The 24733-nt window shown below is 40.9% G+C and overlaps 1 protein-coding gene across 1 annotated transcript; it reads left to right on the plus strand.

Annotated features, from left to right (window-relative positions):
• GTF2B (general transcription factor IIB) lies at nucleotides 1-24451 on the plus strand. Its single transcript, XM_055724212.1, has 7 exons — nucleotides 1-127; nucleotides 2713-2819; nucleotides 14242-14375; nucleotides 21048-21194; nucleotides 21331-21460; nucleotides 22109-22390; nucleotides 23945-24451. Exons 1-7 carry the CDS (start codon nucleotides 111-113, stop codon nucleotides 24076-24078), a joined length of 951 nt encoding a protein of 316 aa, XP_055580187.1. The 5' UTR covers nucleotides 1-110; the 3' UTR covers nucleotides 24079-24451.
• Nucleotides 24452-24733: the final 282 nt, after the last annotated feature.

Consider the following 24733-nt stretch of genomic DNA (forward strand, 5'->3'; position numbering starts at 1 on the left):
GCGACCCGTAGCGAGCGCCTGCGGGCCCCGCCCACCGCTGCCGTTATATAAGCGGGAACGACGCGCCGCCGCCTGAGTGTACACTGGCGCTGCGGCAGGAGGGCGGCAAGATGGCGTCCACGAGCCGGTACGGGAGGCCGGCCTGGGCGCTCGGAGGGGCCCGTGCGGAGGAGGGCCGCGAGGGGGGAGGCGGGAGGGTCTCCGCCATCTCTTCCTGTCCGGGGCGCAGGAGAGAAAATGGCCGCGTTGTCTCTGCCGCCGCCACCCGGGGAGGGACCGGCGGCCGTCGCCGACCTTGCCCGGCCCCGCTGTCCTCGGCTTGGTTGGCGGCGGCGCCGGCCCTTCTCGGGTTTCGCGTCTCTCAGGGCCGTGCTGTGTGCGGCTCCCGCGGGGGCAGGGGACGGGGGCGGGCCTCCCTGCGCTTCCCCGTGTGGGCCGGGCCGGGCTCCCCCGGGCCAGCGGCCTCTGAGGGGCGGCCGGAGGTCGGGAGCGCCGCGGCGGCCGAGCTGGGGCGGCGTTCCTGCTCGGTAGCGCTCCGAGAGGAAGCGAGCGCGTTAGGGGATTTCGTGGCCGTTTGTGACTCAATTCCGGGGTCCCTCGTTACCGTGAGCTCGGTATGCCGGCGCTCGTGACCGAGCCCTTTTTCCTGCGGGCCGAGCTCTCACCCCGGCAGCGCCGTCCCTCCGTGCCGCTGCGCGGGGCTGTGGCGGAGGGGGCCGGCGGGCAGCGGGCGCGGTGCGGGGCCGGCGGGCGGGCAGCGGGAGCCTCCCGCCGTATCCCACGGGCGGGCACCGCCTGGGCGCGGAGCCCCCGGTGCCGCTCGGCCGCCGCTCCGAGCCCAGGTGGCAGCTCCCTGGCGTGGCTCCAGGTTATCGGGTCCTGCCAGCAGCTTTTAGGCTTCTAAATCCGTACCAGCCACCGTTCAGTGGCCAAGCGGGTCTCGGGCTCCGAATTAGTCCTTTTCCCTGGAGGTGCATCGGGGGTTTCTTTCGAGTTGGGAATGAAGGATGGCTCGTGGAGCGGGCTGTGGAGCGACTCTTACTCCTGCAGAACCTGTCCTAGGATGCAGGGAGTGCTTCCCAGTGTCTTACTGCAACTCGGGAGCTATTTGCTGATACGGACCTTCACACGCGTGCCATGCCTTTTCCTTTGCTATAGTTGGCTCAGCATGCTGAAGCTGTAATGTTACAAGGAGTGCAAAATATACGGCCAAGTAAATGGGTCAGAACTGGCATAGGAAAGCTAATTGTTACAATGTTTTGCGAAGGTAAAGTCTGAAACAAAACAATGTTAGCATGCTTTCAGGCCTCTGGGTTTGATTTTATTTTTTTTCTTTTGCTCGGTGTGTCACTAGCCATGTGCGTAATGACAAACATCAGGTGGCTTCACATGCTTTGTCAACAGTTTTGTCTTGTCATATGAAACTACTGGCTGGGAGTAGTGAGAAGGAAAGTAATTTAAAGAGCTTTTATGTAGTATTTTGAACATAATTTGCATCTGAAGATCTTGTGTGTGCATGTTCTTTCTGGAGGCTTTAATAGTAATAGCGATGTTGGTTTTCAACTTTGGTTTCAAGTTTTAGATATTTTTCTGGACAGTCACTGGATTAAAATGTTTGGTTTTTTTTGGTGGGGTTGTTTTTGTTATTTTTTCACTCATCAGAAACACCTAAAAAGTAAAAAATAATATAGGCTGAAATAATGGACTTGTCTGAAAGGGGGAAACTCTGATTAATTACGCTTTCAATGGGATATTTTCTACAATTGAAAGGATTAGAAGGGGTTTTTTTTGCATGGTCAGATTGAGGTTGATGGGTGCTCACAACAAATTCTATTTTATCAGCTTTTGTACCTTCTCTGCTTTTTAGCTCAGGCAGAATGGCTTTGTTGAATATACGGACCCCAATTGTAAATACTTATTATTCCAATTTTGAAATTACCAGTTTTAACAGAATTTGCTTGAATTTGGTGTTTGGTTTAAAAACGTTTGGTTGAAAGCAATTAGTTTTTACTGTAATCAGTAGCTAAAAGCTGTTGTGTTAAATAGAACTAATGCTTTATAGGAAGTTTTTTATATCTGCTGTAACTCCTGAAGATGCATGTGGGACGGATGCCTGTTATAAGAAGCAGTTGTCACATAATCCCCTTCACGAGCTGCTTGTATTTTGTGAAGGTCTCACAATTAATGAGTTGCTTAATTTAAAATGAGACTTTTTCTTCAAATACATGAAAATAAAAAAAAAAACAGTGGTAGAATCGGCTATTTTCTGATACATAGTGTGTGTACTACTTCCTGAATTAAGGACCTGGTAAGTAACATTGACCTGATTGGAACGAGTGAGAAGGCTCACTTGGAATGAAACAATCACCACAAACTTCTTGGGGATCCTCATTTAGTAACAGACTGTGAATTAGACTGCACTTAATTATGTCTGTTATTTACATTTTTCATGCTGTAATTTGAAGTGGTTTAGGTACAAGATACATCACAAAAAATTGGAATTTAAGATGATCTGAAGTCTTGATTGTCAAATGTATTATTACAGTATTTAAAAGGTGAAGTTCAGTTGTTCAGGGTAATGTTTTATCATTCAGGTCGCTGTAAATTCTGTACTACTACAGTGTTCTTTTCAGCAAGGAACTCCTAGGCTTTTGGATTTGCAGCCTGCTTGGTTAAAAGTAATTAACACTTCTAATTTTTTTTTTTCCTTAGTTTGGATGTACTTCCAAGAGTGACTTGCCCAAATCATCCAGATTCCATTTTAGTAGAGGATTACAGAGCTGGTGATATGATTTGTTCTGAGTGTGGACTAGTAGTGGGTAAGTAGCTATTCGTATTTTTAGGAACTGTATTTAACTAAAATCGTGCATGTAGATTGTTTTCCCACAAAACTGGTGTATGATAACTCTCTTTAAAGATTGAAAATTTAAAATATGTTGCCATATTGAATTAGACTATTGTGCTGTCTAGTCCAGTATTCTGTCTTTAATCATGACTGTTGTTTCAGTCAGGCAAGTATAAGAAATGTAATAAAAGCTCTTTGTCTGCTTACCAAAAAAAAAAAAAAAAAATTAATCCCTCTTTGCCATTAGAGGTTATCTTCTGCCCTAAAGGATTTCTCTTGATATCCTTGCCAGCACCTGTTTTTGTTAATTATTTCTCCTAAGGCTTTTAATATTATCCAAAGTAAATATGCAGTTTTTCCTCTGAATTTTGCTGAGCTCTTTTACTCTATTCATGTGGCAGAACTTCCACAGGCTAAAACATATTTCTAAGTATAAGGGAATATTTGAAATTAAAGGCCTTTTAGGCATTGTCTTTGAGTGGGAGAGAGAACCACGTTGTCATAGAACATGCTGCATATTTATTTTTATGTATCTTTTCTAGGATGAGTATCTTACTATCTTTATTCCTTTTGCCTGGGAAACTTTTCATGCTCATGTTATGATTGTTTAAACCTAACTCAATAAATTATTTTTTTAAACATGCCATGACCAAAAGAAAATCTCTGTTTTGAGGGTACACATTCACGTGATTCATCCAGTGGTGCTAAATATTTCAGATAGTTTTATAATCCTGTCTCCTAGACTGTGGTGATTTTGTTTTGGCTCTTGTCTTGCACCCAAGTAAAAATTTTCATACAGCTGTTAGTGTAAAGCTAAAGCCTTAATAAGTTGCAGCAAAAGCAGTATTAATTTAGCCAGGTGACTAAAATATGTGCATCTTGTTTATGCAAAAAGCAAACTTCTGTATAGCTGTAAAGTAAATGTTAAAGGAAACTGGTACTCAAATATTTTAAAATTATGAAACCATGTAAAAGGCAAGAGGGAGGATTGTTACTTGGTTTGTTAAAAGAAGGGCTTGTTTAAATTGCAAAAAAATCTGGTAAAGATAAGTGAATTGTAATACATTTGCTGGTTAAAAATTCAAATATCTACAGCAATATTTCCAATTGAAATACAGTAATAGGCTTCGAAGTTACTGCTTAAAAGTAGCTTGGTCCATGTTCAGGTCTTTGTGTGGCTACCATAAAAGTTGAACCAAAGCTTAGAAAAGCCCATCTTGATCAGTTCATAACTTTTTAGATATTTCTGGCTTTAGAAGAAGAGGGAAAGGTTTTGCTTAATACATTTCATTTTTTAGAACCTGAGTTTGAGAAGTCTCACTTGGTGTGCCTTCTGTTGCCTACTCACAAGGTGTTCTTGCTTTAGAGATTTACTCTCTGGTCTCTTCTGAATCAACATCATTGGAGATTCCTTTAGTTCACGTTGTCAGCATTTTTGATGAACAAAATCATTAGAATATTTATAAAAACTTTTGCTGAGTTGAATTTTTAAAATATGTTTAAAATGGTCTTAGTCCTTTACAGCCAGCATTACTGGTAGGGTAAAAAGTCTTTTTTCTTTAAGAGTTCAGTGTTTTTTTAAGTAGGTCTTTCTATGGATTTATCGCTAAAAGGCTTCAACATTTATTTTTGTGTTGATTGTTCTCATTCTGTCTTGCTTTCCTTCAGCAATTTGGTTTACCTGCATGTGTCCAATTCATTAGCTAGGGTATCTAGCAGCTAGTTTGGAAAACCAATTAAATCAGATGAAGATAAATAATTGAAGAGTGCATGACCAAACAGAAATGTGAACGTTCAGCATTTTCTTTTCTAGTCTGGTAAGAAATTTAGAGCAGGAGAAAAACATCCAATTCTTGATGTCTGTTTTCTGGAGACGTGTATGAAGTAGGAGCATTTTAAAGGAGTGAAGACAACATTTTGTTTCCAAATGAGAACACTTCCTACTTTTTTGTTACAGATTCAGTGATACACGTTCCCCTTAAGAGAGTAGTGATTTAATTTCCTGCTTTTACATAGAAAAGTTGTGGATTTGTGTTTTCAAGGTTTATATAGGTCATGATGTGTAGCTGATGTGAACAGGGCTCAATAAGAATGTGTTTTGAGGTTGGCTGAAAATTAGTAAGACCTTTATCACTGAAGAGGAATAATTAGAATAGTTAAACCCCAAAGACTCAATGTACTCTGTAGCCAGAGAAGTATTAAATGTTTATTTGAAAATACTGTGATTCTGGTGTCTGCAGAGCACTGCTGGTGTATGTGGAACAGAATGGCTAATGCTGAATTTGTGCATTTACTTTACTGTTGTAAAGTACATGGTGATGTGACTTCACTGTTTTTTTAATACAGTTTAAGTGAAATAAGAGTAAAGAGTCTTTGACTAAACTAAGTATTTCCACTTGGTATTTTTTTTGCTTGCTATGGGGAAGTACTAAAGTTTCACATTTGTGGACAGACTGTGAGTTTATTAAATGTAAAACTTTGTCATAGGATAAAATAGCTGGTGCATAGTCTTCTGGGAATATGAGGTGAAATCAATAACTAGTATTATGGCTGAGGTTGCATTTATTAGTGTTTATTAGTGTTTAGTTATTTATATACTATTTATTTATTTATTATATACTATTATTTATAGTATTTATTAGTGTTTAAACACTGATAAATGCAACCTCAGCCATAAAGGTCTGTTGCTGAAAGGGTGAAGCAGTAGAAAAGTTGGAGGGAGCAGGAGGCGAGGAGGAGGAGCTCTTCTAACAGTTGAATTCCATGTCTTAAGCAGAGCTGTATATTGGGATTTTGAGAAAGATTTTCAGTCAAAGGGTTTTTGTACTCATAGGGGGTGTTCCGAGTGTCTCAGACTGAAATTTCAAGTTAAATCCAGGATGCTTATTTTTATTTGCACAGCATTTTTTGCTTGTTCTAAGTGAACTGTACTGTTTTGCTGTGCAGTATTAAAACAATTAAATCTTGTAATGTCCAGTATAACTGAAGCTGGTGGTTGTTTTATTGCTGCTTCACAATACAGCTTCAGTCTACTAAAAACTCATCTGCCTTTTCACTGTTACCTTTCCTGGATTAGCTTGTGTTCTGTCTTTTCATGGTAACTGTTTCCAACTTGTTAACCTTTCCTCCTGCTAGTTGCCTTTTGCGTGAAAGGCAGTCAGAGACCTAAATTGCAGTTATCCATGGAATCTTGTTATTAGTCTGGATTGATGTGCATCTGAAACTTCACTAGTCTGTCCAAGTATATTTGCTGTCATGAATCTTGTGTTTTATTATACATACTTTTCTCAAATCATTCTAGGATATATGGTACAGTAATTGTTCATGTGCTGCCTTGAGAATTCACTAAGAGAGGTTTTTGGGGTTTGGAGAAGTAGTTAGTTCTGTGTTCATTTAAAATGTTGACCATATCTCATTCTTCAGACAGACTTGGCAGGGGAGAAGCATTTTGTTCAAGAACACAAGGCTAGTAAATCCTCTTTCTTGACAGGCAAATATTTTGCTTACTACCTTTTAGGCAGTAAAAAAGGCTGGAAGTCAGCTGATATGCCAGAAGAGGCTGAAGAAAGCAGAACCGAAGTGGAATACAAAGCACTGAATTTTCTTGATGTAGCAAGGCGGTGAGCTGAATTTCAGAGGGGGCTAAGAATGAGTCTAGTGGCATGTGTGGCTGTGTAGTGTCTCGGCTAGATAGGAATGCCTTTCTGACCTAAGACTTCCCTTAAACTATTCTATAGTTTCATTAAATGTTGTCTTTGTGTGCAGGAGTTGAAGCAGTGAGAGGTTTATTTTCAGCATGTAGTAAGTGACTTTAACTGTTTAGTCCTGTCTGCTTCAGTAGGCAGGTAATATGGCTTAGAGAACAGTGTTCTTGTATGGAGTCTTTTTGGATAGCTTTCTTAAAAAAAACAGAAGTCTGTCTTCAGCTGGTGAGACTTCTTGGACGTATATCAACTTGCTTAAAGCTTTGAATCAGATTGACCTATATTCAGATGTTGATTCTGTGTTCTATGTATTCTATGAAGAGTGTTCAGTTAAAGAATTTTGAGGGAAGTGGTTCAATAGCTTATGATCGGCAGTAAGGCTGTTGCAAAGTTCTGTCAGAATATTTGGTTGGCTGATTGTCATGGGTTAACCCTGGCCGGCAGCCAAGCACCACACAGCCTCTTGCTCACTCCCCGCCACCCACAGGGATAGGAAGGAGGATTGGAAAGGAATGTAAAACTCAAGGTTTGAGATAACAACAGTTTAATAGGTAAAGCAAAAGCCATGCACACAAGCAAAGCAAAGAATTCATTCACCACTTCCCGTGGGCAGGCAGGTGCTCGGCCATCCCCAGGACAGCAGGGCTCCATCATGCGTAACGGTTACTCAGGAAGACAAATGCCGTAATGCCAAATGCCCCTTCCTTCTTTTTTTCCCCCCACTTTATATATTCAGCATGATGTCATATGGTATGGAATACCTCTTTGGCTAGCTTGGGTCAGCTGTCCCCTCCCAGCTTCCCGTGCCCCTCCAGCCCTCTGGCTGGCAGGGCCAGAGAAACGAAAAGTCCTTGATTTAGTATAAACATTACCCAGGAACAACTGAAAACATCTGTCCTATCAACATTGTTCTCACATCATAGCCAAAATACAGCACTGTACTAATTACTAAGAAGAAAATTAACTCTATTCCAGCCGAAACCAGGACACTAATGCTTCTGAAAAGGTTGTGATCTAAATGATGCATCTTAAATTCAGGTATGGTCTGTGAAGGATAGATAAGATTTAACTGTGCCGCAGATATTTTTTTCTTCTATGATATAGCACATGAGTAGGAAGGGGTTTCACAATTGCCTCTCTGGCTAGTCCGTTGTTCAGGATGTCTGTTATTAGGGATAAGGTTGATTGCATTTATACATAGATGGTGATTTTATGAAAACGGAAGAAAATTTTCTGTTTTTTGTTTGTTTTTAAAAAGCAGTTGGTAGTATCCTTTAAGTGGAGAAGGTGCTTAAGTATTTCTGACTCCAGTAGGGGGCAGTTACATCTATTCTAGTATCTTTACACCTCCAAATGGTGAAAAATCTTTTTTCTTCGGGGTGTGTGTTCCTGGTTAAGTATTTTTGAGTGTATTATCAACATTTAAAAAAGAAATGTGAAATCTCGATGTAAAATATTACTGAAATAGGAAAAAATCGTTAGGTATGGAAGCGTATTAGCACCTTTATCTGGTTACTGTACTTGGGTGTCCAGAGCACTGAAAAGTATCTGGCAAAAGTTAGTCCCCTGCTTGTAAAACTCTTTGCATCCACAGAAAGCTAATAATGAAGGATGCTGGTAGCTAAAGTAGTAGTTGACTTTTTTGCATGAGCATTCATGGATGCTTGATTTACACAGGGAATTTGTAATATTAAGAAAGTCATTTGCTAGCCTTCTTGAGTCAGCATTTCAAATAGTCTGTGTTAAGTCTAACCCATTTCAACTTTAAAGACAAGGGTGATGGTTCTTGTTGTTAGAGCAAGAACGCTTGTCACAGTGGAAACCTAGGCTTTGGATGTCAAAAGTTGGCATCTTTTGTCAGGCTCTGCGATAAGTACTGCTCCTAGCATGAAGTCGCCTGGAGGATGGAGGAGACTCTCTAGTGGGTTCTGAGCTGGGAACTGAAGGTGTTTGAGGGCTGCTGTGAAGAATGCTTCTGTTAGTTGAAGTGCTAATTTGTCTAGTGGAGTATCAGTAACATTTTTGAATCATCCAATTTGGGGTATGTTTTTTGTAAATTTTTTACTTCAGTGTCAAGTTGGCAGAGTGATTTAGGGCAGATAAGGGCTATAAATAATCTGAACAACCCTGATGGATGCAAGAGTCAAAAGCCTCTTATTTTTGTGATATAGTGTAGATCAGGCACAACGTTTTTCATTGAGATTCTATAGTTTGGAGCATCCTTCACAAGTACTTGAGCTGTTTGTCTTTCAAAGACCACAAGTCCTGGAAAGGTGTAACTTCAACTGACCAGACTTGTCCACTGGATTGTTTAAACATGTCTACTCATTTGCTTCCTCTATTACAATAAGTTGATGGCTTAGGAAGCCTGGAAGTCCTTTTGCATTTGTCATCGTTTTGATATGTAGGAGCTGCTAAGCCTTTGCTCTTGTAACAGTGGTTTACCTGCAGTACTAAGTTGTCTGTTTAAATCCATAATTGCCCGTTGCTACTAGTATGATGTTGTTGATGTCTGGAAACTAGTCAAAAGTCTTCTGTGTCTTTTTTTGTCAGTGTTTTTTTTGTGTGTGTTACTTGGTTTGTTTAGCATCTCAAAGCCTGTTCTAGTTCTGTTTATTTCAGCTGAGTCTTGTGAATAGGCTGGTGTTGCTGTTGGTGATGATACATTTGTCATGTTGACAATGTATTGAAAACAAGATAACTTTTTGCCAAAAAAGTTGCTATTTTACAAAAGGCTGGAAATCTTGGAGAAAAAAGCTATCTCACTAAAATTGTGGGCATGGGTGTACCCCCCCCCCCCTCCCCCCCCCCCCCCCCCCCCCCCCCCCGGGAGTTTATTCTTTGGTAACATCTAATACATCTGGTCTTAAACAGAAGTTCTAAAACTGAAAACAAAAAAAGTTCAGTTTATATTTTGGAAGCTATAAAGTTGAGTACTACTGTATGGGGCAGTGTGTAAGCTAATAAATAGAATGTGGAAGAGTAGATATCTGGAGTACTGTGTCTAACTCTGGGCTCCTCAGTACCAGATAGAGACTTGCTGGAGCAAGTCCAGCAGAAGGTTGGGAAAGCGATGGAGGGACTGGAGCATCTTCTGTATGAGGAGAGGCCGAGAGCTGGCACTGTTCGCCTGGAAAAGAGAACGCTTAGTTGAGCTTGGCTCTGTGCAGTTACGTGTCTTTGTCATCCTCTTCAGCTTGTAGTCTGCTACCTAGGTTTTCCATTGTAGTTTGTCTCAGCACCTCGTTACTATAGTTAATAAGAAGTTGACTGAAATTAATTGTAATTCTCTCTACATTTTTTCAATTTGGCACTGTAAAGTGTTTTTAATTAAAAGTCTTAATGTATGTGCTCACTAGATGGCAGCAGATTCCTTAACTAACTGTAAGAATGGACCATTCTGTAGAAACAATTGGTATTTCGGTACAATAAACTTAAATACCATGTTTATGTTACAATTAAAATATTAGTTAATAATATGTAGAACTTGATGCAATGTTCAGCTAACATTAGAGCTTCTCTGAAAAAGACTTAATGTACCTTCTCAAAACTGCTTCAAGACTGGATATGGAAGAGAACATTACTTGATGCTTGAATTTCATCCTATTTCTTGTTTTGATTAAACTTCTTCAATTTGCAGCTATATTGTCTTCATATAACAGATAATACCAAATGCAGAAAGAGAACGAAATATGTGTGTATTATGTGTTACTGCAAGCGGAGTGCAACATTTAAATAGCTGGTATTATTTCTCTGTAATGTAATTGCAAAATCAGGGCTTGTTGAATGAAAATATATTCCTTTGAAAAATCACCTTTTTTTTTTTTTAGGGAGGGAATAAACTTATAATTTGATATGTAGATATTTTAAGCCATTACTCTTCCATTTCTGTAGCTCATGCTCTTTGCATTTGGCAGTTGTGAAGAAAACTAACCTTGGTCTGAGGTTTTCCGTTCTGAATAACAGTTCTGCATTTTACTAAATGAGCTTTTCAGATGGTGGGTAACTGAGTCAGTGAAGTTTGCAGTGTGGATTTCTACTACAGCCTGTGTGTTAGTCTATTAGACTTTTATTTTAAAGAGTAACTGAATACTGGAAGAGTTTATGAAATGCAATGGGGCAATGGAGGAAAAACTTGTATGTTCAGAAAGATGCTTCAGGATATCAATCTGGATATGGGTTCCATAAATATTGGGTCCTGTAAACTGCATTTTTTTTTTTTTTTGGTATGTGCTTCAGAGGAGGAAGCTGAGGAGACGAACTCGTGTGCTTGATGAAGGTTAAATAAAGGAGTGTCTAATGTAACCTTTCTAGTGAAGCTTATTTTTGTTCAAAAGAACTGCATCAAAAGGAAGTAGTGAAGGGATTATGCAGCCACTCCCATACTTATCGGAGCTCGATACTGTTGCCAAAACCAATATAATAATGATGTGAGAAAGCAGAGACTATTTTATAAGGTACTTATTGGGAACTTTTTTGACTCTGATGTTTGACTGTCAGACCCATTTTCCAGGTGCTTCCATTGTGTATGACCCAGCAAATTCAGTTTAGGACTTGGAATGTTAACTCGGGACCAGTTTTCAAGGCTGATTCCTTACACTGCTTTTTGTAAGACAGGGTTTAGTATTTTAAGGTTTTCTTTCAGTTACTTAGGGTGGGGCTTATTTGCATCTATCATAACATCACAGTTCCAACTTTTTTTTTGTGTTTTGAAGAGTTAAAAATAATAAATGCCACGGGTTTTTTTGGTATCAGATGGGATAATTAGCTGCTTGTAGTTGAGTATATTTTCCATTTATGGAAACCTTTTGGCCTATTCCATTTTAGTTAATAGTTGTAGCTTGTGTCATGGTTTTATAGAAGCCTTTTGAAGGAGGGATGCACTTCCTAGGACCTGTTACATTAGACACTGAGTATACAGAAAAACTTCTGCATTAGCAGATCTCCTGGCAAAGTAAAGATATTTGCATACTGCATCTTAATTACACAAATGCTTTATATTCAGTGATTTGTTCTACTTAATCTTTTCTCACTCTGAAATAGTAGTCTCAATCCTCTGTTTGTAAGACGTTTGCCAAAGCAGGCAGTGATATAACGCTTTTTTGTTAGAGCAGGAATGGTTCATAACTCACAAGAGGCAGATCCCTGAGTGAGTCATTTAGGTCATTCCCACTTGTGTGGAAAAATATTACATCATTGCCCTGTACTCAGTGTTCTATTTATACCATGCCAGAATTTTAAGTACATTTTGCTTTTTTTAGATGCTGTAAACAGTATTGGGGGGGTTGTCTTCAAGTAAAGTTACTGCTAGGCCATAGAAGGAGCATTACTGAATCAAATATTTACAGAGACTCCAGGAGCTAGAGGAGCACCACTCTGCTAATTCAAGCTTGCAAGGAGGGGAGACCATTGTAGCAGAAAGCATGGATCTGTGCTGCCTTTTACTCTGCTGCTGTATTCTTAACCTTCTAGGTTTTGATAATTTTTGTTCCACCCCCTCCTGGTTTTCATCAGAGCAGTAAATAAAGGTGGAGCATAGCTGTGAGCATGTCAGCAAATACTGATGAGAACACCTCTAACCTAAATTTATTCTTGTTGGTTGTGGTGACGACTTACGGTTTGTTGGCTGCTTTCAATTTCAAGCATATTCTGTGTTAAAAATAAAGTTCCTTCATTCAGAATAATTCCACTCCAGAATAGATACCCCCCCCACCAAGTAATTGTGCAGTTGCACCATCTGTCCATTGCTCCTGTATTTTCTTCAGCTTCATATCTTGTATTACCATTGTTTGCAGAGTGTTTTTTTTCTGTCTGCTTATGTTTTCACCATGTGAAATCACTCTTTGTGGTTTCATACTAAGACTTCCATACTGGAAATTTTTCATGTAGTCAGTGGTACGTATTTTTTGCAGACACTTCTTTCACAACACGCTTAAAACACTGATAAATGTAGCAAATTTTTCTGCAAGTTTAGCAAAGCAGGGTGACAATTATATTGCAGTTTCTTCAGATACCCTGCACAGAGCTGTAATCTGCTTTACTGCAAAAACTAAGAAAAGTGTACTTCTTGTACATGTATTAAAAAATATTCCTGTAGTGTTGTTCTGGAAACAACACCTTTGAGATGAAGCTTTTACCAGACCTGTGCATAGAATGAACTGCGCTGCCAGTGGTGGCGGGATGTGTGGGGTGTTTGGTTTTTTTTTGTTAAGACTGTATTGTTGTGATGACTTGCAGGGCTTTTACCTGCATCAGAATGTTGGTTAGAGTTATTTCTTAATCTGAAAAGTTGGTTTAGATAAATGTGAGATGAATAGAGGACTGCAAGTAAAGTTATTTTGTTCAGAGAATTTGGATTTAGTGCTTTTTCTGCTTACTCTGAATCTTTATTTAAACTCTTCCAGGTATAACAGAGTAGACTGAGTTTAAGAAGAAATAGTTGTGTGTATATATTGCACGTTGATACTGTCAAGCATTGTAAGTGGAGTTGCACAGGGTCAGATCTCCCTTTGAGAACAAGAATTGAGCTGCAAAATGTCATTATTAGTGGGTTAGAAGGTGGCTGTCATGGTTTAACCCCAGCTGGCAACTAAGGTACCACACAGCTGTTCGCTCGCTTCCCTCTGCCCCAGTGGGATGGGGAGCAGAATCGGGGGGGGGGGGGGGGGGGGGGAAGGTAAAACTTGAGGGTTCAGATAAGAACAACTTAATTGAAATAAAATAACACGATGATGGTAATAACAATAAGGAGAGGGAAGGGGAGAGGAAGAAAATCCAGAGGGAAAGGGAAAAAAACAACCCAAAAGTGATGTACAGTGTGGTTGCTCATCAGTCACTGGCTGACACCCAGCCAGTCCCCCAGCAGCGACTGGCAGGCCCCGGCCAACTCCCCCCAGTTTATATACTGAGTGTGACGTTCTGTGGTATGGAATATCCCTTTGGCTAGTTTGGATCAGCTGTCCTGGCTGTGTCCCCTCCCAATTTCTTGTGCCCCTATAGCCTTGCTGGCAGGGCCTGAGAAATTTAAAAGTCCTTGACTTAGCTGTTGCTAGGTAATGTTTCTACTAAAACCGTCAGTGTGTTGTCAGCTTTGTTCTTGCACCAAATCTAATACACAGTATTGCACCAGCTACTAAAAAGAAAATTAACTGTATCTCAGCTGAAACCAGGACAGTGGTGTATTTCAGAGTACCAAGGACCTGGAGCTTGTGCACAGAAGTGATTTACTACAGCTTAATGAGATTGTGCATGATAGATAATGCACATGTGCACTTTGGACACATGGCAGATGTGAGAGAACTTGTTAAGTTACAATAACTTGCTCATTTGTCTAAGCCCTGAGAACATCTGTAGGCAGCTGTGACCTCAAGCTTGAAATAAAGGTCTTGATGTCTTGTGTGTGTTGAAGACCCCATGATGCTTTAAGGATAACTGTAACTTTTTGCATTCTGGATGCATTTCTTCAGTTATTTATGTTTTCTGTGCAGCTCTAGTTGCAGGTTTTTTCCCCATTGCCTTCAACTTAATGTGTAAATACCAAGTTTTGGTCCATTGTCTTGCAAGTTACTGTTCTGTTGGGAATGCCAGGAGACTGCCATCTTAAAAGGGAGAGCTCAGGTTGTGTAACCTAATGTTTCATGAAATATTTCAAAATGTTACATTAACGCAGACTGTTGCTTTCTGTGAACTCAGGTGACCGGGTCATAGACGTAGGGTCAGAGTGGAGAACTTTCAGCAATGACAAAGCAACAAAAGATCCGTCTCGAGTTGGGGATACCCAGAATCCTTTGTTGAGCGACGGTGACTTGAGTACAATGATTGGCAAGGTAATGCTTAAAATACTTAATTTTAATAAGTGTGAGTGGTTTTGTCACGTACGTGTTTGTATGTCCATAGGTAAACTATTTAGAGAATGTGTTTACAGAGGAATTTTGTTTAAACTGAACTCTTAGGTTTCAGTGGTGTGTAACATGTGGCTCTTTCCTGGGGGTAGCAGGAAAGGGCTGACCTCTTCAACAAAAGAAAAGTTTGCAGTGTTGTGGCGTTATTTGCCATTCTTTGGTAAGCGGCTATAAATAGAAAAGCTGGTGTTGCAATCTTTTAAAGACATGCTTTGGCAAACAAAACGTGTGCGTTTAAGATGATTCTGAAATAACAGATACTTAGTTTTGAGGTCTCACTAGCTAGTAGTGCCTAACTTGAATTACCATTTTTTTTTTTTGGTAATAAAATCTGCATCAGATTTATATTGGAGACCTGGAGATCTACATGCGTGGTGTACATACTCTTCCTGTTAATGTTGAAGCACTAAATGTAGAATTCTTTCATGGTGAGAGTGCTCCAGAAGGAAGTATTCAATGTATATTTAAGTTGAAATTTAGTGGTACAGCCATATCTTGCTGTTTCCCATGAAGATTAATTTGCACCAAGATTAATGGTGCAAATGCACTCCCTTTAGTTAAGTAGTGACCCAGGTAAGTTTTCATTGTACTTTGTGTTACATTTTTTTACTGCCAGACCCAAATTGATTTTTGTGGACTTTTTGAATGTTTCATGAGAGGTGGTCCAGTTGCTGCTAAGTAACAATTAAAAATGTAATGCTGCTTTGTGTGTTGTACATGTGCACCAGGATTTCTCAGAAGTTTTTGTTCCGGTGATGTGGCTAGGATGAAGAGGTAGACATACCAAAATATGTATGGATACGTATAGGGGAGTGTGCACCATACTTCTCAACCAAGAATTCTTCAAAGAGATGAAGTCAACTAGTGAGTACTGATATGGACAGATAATCTTTCACCATTGGTGAAAAAGAACCTTTCTGTGCAAAGTATTGTCCAAGTAGATGCTTGTGTTTTGGACAACACCAAGCACTGCTGCCCCCTACATTTTTAGGGTGCATTATGGTGGCTTCTGGGCTCTGTTTAGGCAAACAAATCTCTGCACTGCTTCATTAAAAAACCAGGCGTGGCTAAGTAGCTCTGTGAAGTGGTGCTGTAGAAGTCACTGGAGTTCTAATGTCACTTGTATAGGTCCAGAAAGGTTGTAGTTCTCAGGGCTTGGATTTCTGTCACTGATTTGGTCAGATATGATAGAGATCAGAAATAGACCTTTACAGACAGCTAAATGGACTTTTTGCTCCAGGTTTACACTGTTGTCTCATTTTGGGACTGTGTAAATACAGGGTTTGTTTCTGGGAGCTCAGTTTGATTCAGTAGGTAGAATGACCTTCTGAGGTCTTTTAGAACCTTCCTGTTGAAAAAGACAAAAGGTATTTCAGCTAAAGATAGAATTTGTATCCAGGTGAGCTGTGGTGTTAACCCTCTTCTCTCTGGAGGTTCAAATCCTCATTTAGAACAAGAGGGATAGCAGCTTCAGTGAGAGAAAGACATAAATGTTGGTGAAAAGTTTGGTTTTCAATGAAATCTAGAATTTTTCAGAGATGCACATTCATTTAATGAAACAGTTTTGCTGTTATCTAGAACATTTCAGAATAGGCATGATCTAACTTGTGTAGCAGAGGGCCATTCAGTGAAGACAAGATGTGGAAACATCACTGTGGTGTGATTTAACCTATGAGACCTGTGAGTAAAAGTCAAGTACTGGAACTGCCAGGATCATGTTGGAGAATGTAGAGGGGTCTGTCTGTCCTACCATGGATATTTTATTTGCATGGGGAGGAATTACAGAAGAGACACCCTATTTTCTACAGTAAATTGGGAATCTCTGACAAGCCAGGATGTGTTCTGAACGAGAGTTCCTGTGTTTGTCTTGCCAGTGAGCAGGGCCTCTGGGGTGTCAGCTCATTGATGTGAACTCTGTATCAGGATCTGCTTTTTTCCTCAGTCATTTGAAAGGGAGAGAATGGCTGATATCGGAAGATGCTGAAGAAATTTCCTATCAGTGCAGAAAGGGCATGAATTTTGCCGCAAAAATAACTAAACCAAGGAAATAGTACATTTCTCAAGCAGTCTTCTAAAGTCCCTGCCGGCAATAGGCTGGGATGAGGATTGACCTAGATATGCACAGTGGCTGAACAGGGGTGAAATTGGTGTAGTAATGAAGAATGTAAGTAGTATCCAACAGGTACAGAATAGCCTTCATGGGTCCCAGAGAATGAAGCAGGGTAAGATTTTATTTTCTGTTAACGACAAGTCTTAGAATGGCCTGGAGTGGACCCCAAATTTGTGTGCCAGAGATTGCTTTAGCCTGTCACATGGGACAAGGAGTAGAAGTATTCCTTTCTGCTTGAGCTGCAGATGATAATAGAATCTTTAAAACAAAAATCCATGCCACACAACACTCCTACTACCAACCACCACACCACACCCTGCCCCCCCCCAAACCACAACCCGTATTGTGGAAAATCCAAAAGAGGACATGGATAATTCTCATGGCACGCCATGTTAGTGATGTATTGTAAACTCCTGGGAACGCAGGTAGAAATGGGGTCTGAACTACCTGCCAGTTACAACAGTAATTTCTGGTGACTGGCTGTTGCCTTGAAGTAGTAAAAGAAGGGGGCCAGTTCCGCTTCACAGGATGGCTTTGTCACTCTTTCCTCTTCGAAACCAGGAGGGGCTGCTTTGGGACTCCTTTCTGCTGGGGGTATGTGGTCTGTATCTGCTAGCAGCCAAAGAGTGGCTGCTTTGCCCGTGCAAAGGGATTAGTTCCTAATTGGTTTTAGCATTTAAGGGACCCATCTGTCTGAGACAGCAGCAGCCTGCATTGGAAGAAAGAATAATTTGTCTGTGAAGAGGAGGACGAATAGCATAGCTGGCTGTGGTGGAAGTGGTTTGTGTTCTTCAGGCAGATCTTGAGGATATTGGCACACAACAGTACCTGAAAGTCGATACTGTGCTGCAGTTGATCAGGTGACGGTGTAGATCAGTTGGAGACATGGTGAGTTCTGGCATTAGTTGTGACTTGATTGCCAGAATATTATAGTTATCTCTCAAATTCTTCTGTAAAATCCAAGAAAAATAACTGAACAAACAGCTTCTAGATCTGCCTTGATATAAGGAACGCTTTTATATGAATTTAAAAGAAAACTGAGTTTTGCTACTTACCTTGTGGAAGAAGTTGTCTTTTGTCACACTTTGTAGAATCTATTCCTTTTTGTAGTGACTGCAACTACAAGAGAATTTAGGTTGGTTGAACAAGAAACCCAGTGCAATCTCTTGTATAACTTCTATCCTTGGATCAGACGCCTCGGAAAGGAAGCTGCCTGTTGTCAGCCTGTGTGGCCTGGATCTAGAAGTGCCGTATTGATAAGCAGTGCCAAGATACCAAGGGCTGGTGCTCGGAAAAGAAGGATCCATCAGACTATATAATGAACTGGTTGTACTGGGCAAGAAGGCTGCCGGCTCTGGGGGCATTCTTTGGTGCTGTGAATAACCCCAAGTCAATGATGTGAATGATGTTGGTGATCCTTCTGCTTTCTGCTATGGAAGGGGATACACCAGGGTACAAAGCTGTCGGCTGCCAGCACTGCAAGCCTGACCTCCATTGAACCCTTTCAGAGATTACCACAGTTTACTGGACAGCGTGTTTTCTCACTCTTGTCTTTTGAGGCTGTTTCCAGGGTGTATCCATGCGGTTTCTGCTCTGTTTGAAAGCCAAACAGGTGGAACTCCTGACTTTGACAAGTACTTTTCTTGCTGAGATGGGAAGGTATGAGTAGATATCTCAGGCCACAACAGTAAAATGCAGAGTTCTTAAAATCTGTTTGATTTCAGTTTAAACTGTGGCTTCTGTGTGTTTTGGTTTTGTTTTTTTTTTTTTTTCCCCGTGAAGGAAAAGGGACTCCAAACATGGTTGTCAAGGGCTGAAGCCAACAAAGCATTGTCCCTCAATTGAAAAGCTCCAGAAGGAAAGTTGATGGTACATTTAAATAGTAAATGCAGGGAGAATTGCTGTGGGTTTTTGGGATGGTTGAGACTGAAGAGTATTTTCCAACCCTTTTATAGTTGTGAGCTGTATATTGGGTATGTCTCTTGGAGAATGCTCATACCGACAGGCTGAAGTCCTTTGGCTAACAGTACTTGCCTATAGCTGCATTGCTAGTTTCCAGTATACATAAGCAAACATTCAAAGGAAAAGGAATCCATAAGTACCAGCAAGAAAGTAAAAAATGAGAGTTTTAGGAGAACCGCTAAAAAAACCCAAATAAATAAATCTAGGCATTGTAGATGGACCAGGGAAAATACCTGTGGTGAAGGGGAATACTTGATGGGCACAGGACAGAGCAGTTTCCTGGTAAAGAACTTTCTGCTGTGAAGCCTGAATAGACAAGGACTGGGGCCTTGCTGTCGGGGTTGACAGGCCTTTGTTTCTGGTCACTCTTTTGGCATCTGCAAGATCATGAGCATGTGCAGTCCCTGTAAAGTTTGTGCGTGGTGCTGGTCTAGGAGGCCGTGATGCACGCTGCTGTGTTAAAGCATTGCTGGGAGCAAGGGACTGAGTGATGGCCAGGAAGGAGCCTTTTGCTCTGAGACTTGGGTGTTTTGTATAACTTGGGCCAAGGGAAGTTGTTGGGATGTAATCTATGAAAGGAAGATCTAGTGTTGCAGATGTTTGTAATGCTTTTTGTGGCCTGAGGTTTGTTGTGCTTGATTCTTGCTCTTTGTTTGCTTTTAAACCTTGCTGGGGACCTTTGGATAGTGTTCATCGAGTCAGGGAAGTAGGATTGCCCTTGAAGCAGCTTTCTGCTGTGCTGGTGCCAGGATCGTTTTCTGCGTGGTTCTTTAACTTGTGGGGATGTTTGAGGGAGCAGGAAAAAAAAGCCCAATAATGATCTTGGATTCTAGCATCTGTCATAGAGGGCTTATTCAAGGGGCTACCGAAACTTGTGAGGGAGGGTTCTGTGCTGGAGTCCTCGGTCTCCACAGCAGCATTAAAGTGTGTGTGCCGACAGATACAGGTCTCAACAGCAGAGGTATCCACTGAGCCCATGTGTAGTGGAGTCCTTGGGCGAGGGAAGTGGGACAGTGTAAGAGAATGGTCAAGAGCGAGCGTTAATAGCGTCAGCCAAAGAACATGTATTAAATGCAGATGTGCACCACAAAGGTTACAGAATCATAGGCCGTTGTAAAATATAAGGGCAATTCCTAAGAACACTGTACAGGAAAGAAGAAATGAGTTCTGACTCCCTCTGGGCAGCTGGGAGGAATAAGGAGGTGCTAGGGTGCGGTCTGCCCTTTGTTCGCTGTGTCTTGGCCCCACGTTGTACCCCCTTGGCGTCCTCATAGGTTGCTGACTTCTTAACTTGAGAACTCTGTGTGCAAGTGCTGGGTGTGAATAGCCAGGTTAGCAGTCAGCCAGAGATCTAGATCTGCTTTGTGCTTACTGTTCTTGGCAAAACAGAACAGCGGAGCGGTCTGTCTGCAGCAGCCACCGTATCAGCTTGTTTAAATGACCAAATCTGTCTGCAATGAATGTTGGGTGTTCCTGCCCAGCTAAATTGTTTGAAGGTGCCAGAAAGCAATAAATGCTTGCTGATTCAGGGAATCCAGGTTTCTACGCATGATGTGGAATTGTGAAGAAGTATTTTCTGCCTGAGAGAGCTCGTAGCCCCGCACACTGGCAGTAAACATGTAAGTAGGCAATATAAATTACAGATGTTGCTGTTCTGATCTTACAGGCCACATTGTTGTCATCAGCTGTTGCTGGTCTGACATGGCATTTTTTTTTAGATGTGTTTCAGATTGATGGCCGATTGAAGACAGTTTAAACCCTTCTAGTTGGGCAAAATTGATGGCATATTTAATAGAAGTATGCAATTTACACTATTGGTTGTAAGGTACAAAAAAAAAAAAAGGCACTTAGGAAGCTTCTTTTGAAGTTACCAGGTTGAGTTGGTGGCTCTTACTTTTCCTAAGACCTCGAGCTTTTCTTTTAAATGGTCTGTGGTTTTCCTGTAAAGGCGGAGTCTATGGATATTTACATTTTGCCACAATTAAGGCTTGCAGGTGCTAGCAGGCACAGTATCAAATGGGTTTTGAGTAGGTCATTGGTTTGGATGTTGTCTTTGCTCATGCCTTCATTTTCCTATTTGAGTTATCATTGTAACAACTGGTCTCCAGTTGACCATAAAATTTTGTTTTTCTGAGGCGCCAGTCTGCCACAGTGCAGATGCAGCCCAGATAACATACGGGTTGCATAAAATCTAATCTTGGACCTCAGCATTGCTGACGGGAGTATTGAGGTGCACACGTTGGCTACGTATTACTCATTCTTTAAACTACTGTGACGCTAGCAAAAAAAAAAAAAAAGCCCTGCGTAATCTGTGGTCCTTGGAAATCAACTCACAATTTGAGACTTGTGTAAAGTATAGAACCTGATGTTTGGAACAGTGCTCGATTGTATGATTTACTTCAGTGATGGTTATTTGTGCAACTGAATGCGTCGAATTAAGGTGGATAAAGCTGGAAGATGTTTACTCTTGAAATGAGGAGGAAGTTGCCTTTATTTTATTGACAAAATTTTTTTTTTCTTTTCAGGGCACAGGTGCAGCAAGTTTTGATGAATTTGGGAATTCAAAGTACCAAAATCGCAGAACTATGAGCAGCTCTGATCGGGCAATGATGAATGCTTTTAAAGAAATTACGAACATGGCAGACAGAATCAACCTCCCTAGAAATATAGTTGTAAGTTCATGTCTCCCTTCCTTAAATTGTTCTGGCATTGACTTAGTTAGCATAATATAATGAGCACATGAATTTTTGATATTGCTGCTAATTAAATGGCCTAGAGTTAATTAAATTTAGTCTTCTTGCATTGAAGGATCGAACAAATAATTTATTCAAGCAAGTGTATGAGCAAAAGAGCCTGAAGGGAAGGAGTAATGATGCTATTGCTTCTGCTTGTCTCTACATAGCCTGTAGGCAAGAAGGTGTTCCAAGAACATTTAAAGGTAAGTTTTCAGTGATACAGATTCAATTTTGCTGTGAAGTACAGGTCTAGTTACTGTCACTGTACGAGGTTGGCTTTCTCATTCCTGGACTTTGAGTTGGTTCTTCTCAGCTACAGCTCACCTTTATTGGGGAAGGGTAGGAGGGAGTCTGGACACGTGTTATACTTGTGACGTTAGCAGGCTCTCGGGCTTTTTAGTCTTACTTTGTATATATTATAAATATATAAAATATATTTATAATAAAGCTCTCAAGCTTTTTAGTCTTAATGCAGCAGTTGAAAGTCATTCTGAGTGTTGGTGAAACATAAAAGGTATTGCTTTGATTGGAGGATGGTGGGCAGTGTTGTAACTGAGTTTGAACCAACAATTGTGCAGTAAATATGTGTAACTTTTCCCTGTCAGGGATGCAGCTTTTTTTGGCATTGAGTACCAAATTTCCCTTATTAAGCAAGCTGTCTTAATTATCCCCTTTTGAAAAATGTGCACCGATAAAGTGATTCGGAAGTTTCACTAACGTGCGAAGCTTATTTAGTGATGGTGACCTTCATGATATTGGCCTTTTTTGTGGGTCTTAATCAAGTTTGATTCTCAATATATTATTTTGGGGGAGTAAATGCTGTCAAGGCTAAATTTTTACTCTTTGTTTAGAAATATGTGCGGTGTCCAGGATTTCAAAGAAGGAAATAGGCCGGTGTTTTAAACTTATTTTGAAAGCTCTCGAAACCAGTGTTGATCTGATTACAACTGGAGACTTCATGTCCAGATTCTGTTCCAATCTGGGTCTTCCCAAACAAGTACAAATGGCAGCAACGCATATTGCCCGTAAAGCTGTAGAATTAGATTTGGTTCCTGGGAGAAGCCCTATCTCTGTAGCAGCGGCAGCCATTTACATGGCATCACAAGCTTCTGCAGAAAAAAGAACACAGAAAGGTAAGTCTTAACTTTTTTCTTTTTTTTCCATTTTTTTCCCTTCCCCATGTCTTCCTGCTTGAAAGAGGATTCAATGTTAATGTGAAACTTGGATGAGGTCTGTGCAAAGTAGTGATGAAGTGCTGTTCTCATTGCACACAGCAAGGACCAAACCAGCATCTCCCGCTCCCTAAAATGAAAACTGAGCAATTGGCTATGCTCAGCGTGAACAGAATTTACTTTATTCTGGCACTAGGGGTTGAATTCTTGAATGCAATAGACCAGTGCATTCAAATGAGCCTAATTTTAACTTTACCCGTGCTAGTATTTGCATGTGTACGTTGTGCTGCTCTGAAATGCTCCCAACGCAAACCTGAGGGCAGTGGCAGGCAGTGTTCTGGCTTTAGAGTACGCCGAGTGGTTAAACCCTAGCAGCCAGGGAATCGCCTAGATTGGTACATGCTCCCTGATTCTTGCGAGCCCATGGTAAAGACGGAGAGTTCAGGCTGTTCCTGAGCTTTGGAGCAGCATGGCTGTGCCTCCGGGGATCAAGAGACACAGGCCTGTGTGGGGGCAGCGTACGGGGCAGGAAGGGAGCAGAGGCTGCTGGGGTTAGAACTTGGTGTGACAAATGGATCCAACTGCTGGTAGCTGGCTGTGGAAGCTCTGTTGATGTGTCTCGTCCTGTTTAGAAATGTTAAAAATCTAGCAATTTCGTAGTGGAGAGCTGCTTTTAGGTAAAGAATAGCTTTTATCTGTCAGGTTGTGCTGCTTTATTCTGCACTAATCACAGCTTATTCAGCCCCTGGAGCTTTCGTCGTGCTGGCAGTTTCCTGGGCGTGTGAGTGATGTAGAGCCCAAGCAGTACGGCGCCTTCATCCTCACTCGCCTTGGGCTGTTGGATTATGTGTCTTAAGAGGAGTGATCGTTGAAACAAAATTCAGCTGCCTGCCGTAGATAGAGACATGCCTCCGTGCTCCTTCGGTGTCCTCGGACAATGCTGAAGGCTTTCACAGTTCAAGGTTTAAATCCAAACTTGGTTAAATCTTGAATAAATTTAGAGTTTCTGTGCATCTCAAACAAGTGTTTTCTCAGCTCGTTAAACGGTGCTCTGTGCTGCCGGCTTACTTCTCTGTACATTGTAAGGTAAATGCATTTCACGTTTAGCTGAAGTTACTGCTTTTTGTCTATGCCTAAGATTTTTGCTGTTTCTGCTTGTATTTAAGTTAAATGCAAAAATGAAGATCCTGATCTTGATGATAATTTATTAGAATATTGCTGGGCACATGTAGACTTTGGACTAGATGCTTCTGATGACTTCTGCAGTCTTGATCCTCGGTCAACTTGAAAATATTACTTCAAGATTAATAGCAGAAGTTTAATTACGGCACATGAGAAGGCAGACTTATATATGCAAAATATTAGTCACTGTCGTTAAAACCATTTTTACCAGCCTTTCCGGAGAGTTAGGATTTAAGCTAAGTGTGTAGCACTGCTCGAGAATTTATGCTTGCTGGTTTCTTCATTGCGAATGTCAAAAGTAAAAACTAATCACTTCTCTGCTTTTTATCTTAGAAATTGGTGATATTGCTGGTGTGGCTGATGTTACGATTAGACAATCGTACAGGCTGATCTATCCTCGAGCTCCAGATCTCTTCCCAGCAGACTTCAAGTTTGATACCCCCGTAGACAAGCTACCACAGCTGTGAAATTGCAGAGTGTTACTTTTAATTTTTCATTTAAAAAAAACCCAACAAAACCAAACCCAACAACAAACTTTTGATTTTTGCCTATAATAAAGGATGTACAAAGTGTTAATATTGAGTCTTCATGTTGTGGAACTGGAGGATATGGAGATGGAGCATAACTGCTGGAAGACAGCACACATTCCAAGGGTAAAAAAGTTCAGTTTGGCATTTTGTATGTATATATTAGTGGAAGTAAGTATTTAATGATTGTTGCAACAAACTTAATTTCATATTGTTGTACTTATGTAGATTTCTTTTGTAGGGATCTCGTAAGATGTATTTTGGAAAATTTAAAATATTATGTAATTCCCAAATAAACTGTTTTCCAAAAACACTTACCATCTTGTGAATATGACTGCAATTTGACAGGCACATACTGTTCCGCATGCTGAGAGCGGGAATGCAGTCCACAGAACGGTAGGGTTAGCTTCCTGCTTACGGACTTGGCCACAAGGCTGCTTAAACGCTCGCTTTCTTGACAGTGTTTAATCTCTAGTGTGGCTTTTGCTTTTGTAGTTAGCTGTGGTGTGGGTGATGTAACCCAGAACGCAAGCAGTTGCTGAAAAGCACTTTGAATATTTGCACAACTGCTGCTGAAGATTTCCAAATTTGTTGT

Source organism: Falco cherrug, chromosome 12, assembly GCF_023634085.1.
Source record: "Falco cherrug isolate bFalChe1 chromosome 12, bFalChe1.pri, whole genome shotgun sequence".
NCBI lineage: Eukaryota > Metazoa > Chordata > Aves > Falconiformes > Falconidae > Falco > Falco cherrug.

Excerpts from the sequence above, each read along its gene's own strand:
- GTF2B (XM_055724212.1), top strand. Across the intron at positions 21,461-22,108 it reads TGTTCCAAGAACATTTAAAG|AAATATGTGCGGTGTCCAGG; the intron begins GTAAGTTTTCAG and ends CTCTTTGTTTAG. Across the intron at positions 22,391-23,944 it reads AGAAAAAAGAACACAGAAAG|AAATTGGTGATATTGCTGGT; the intron begins GTAAGTCTTAAC and ends TTTTTATCTTAG.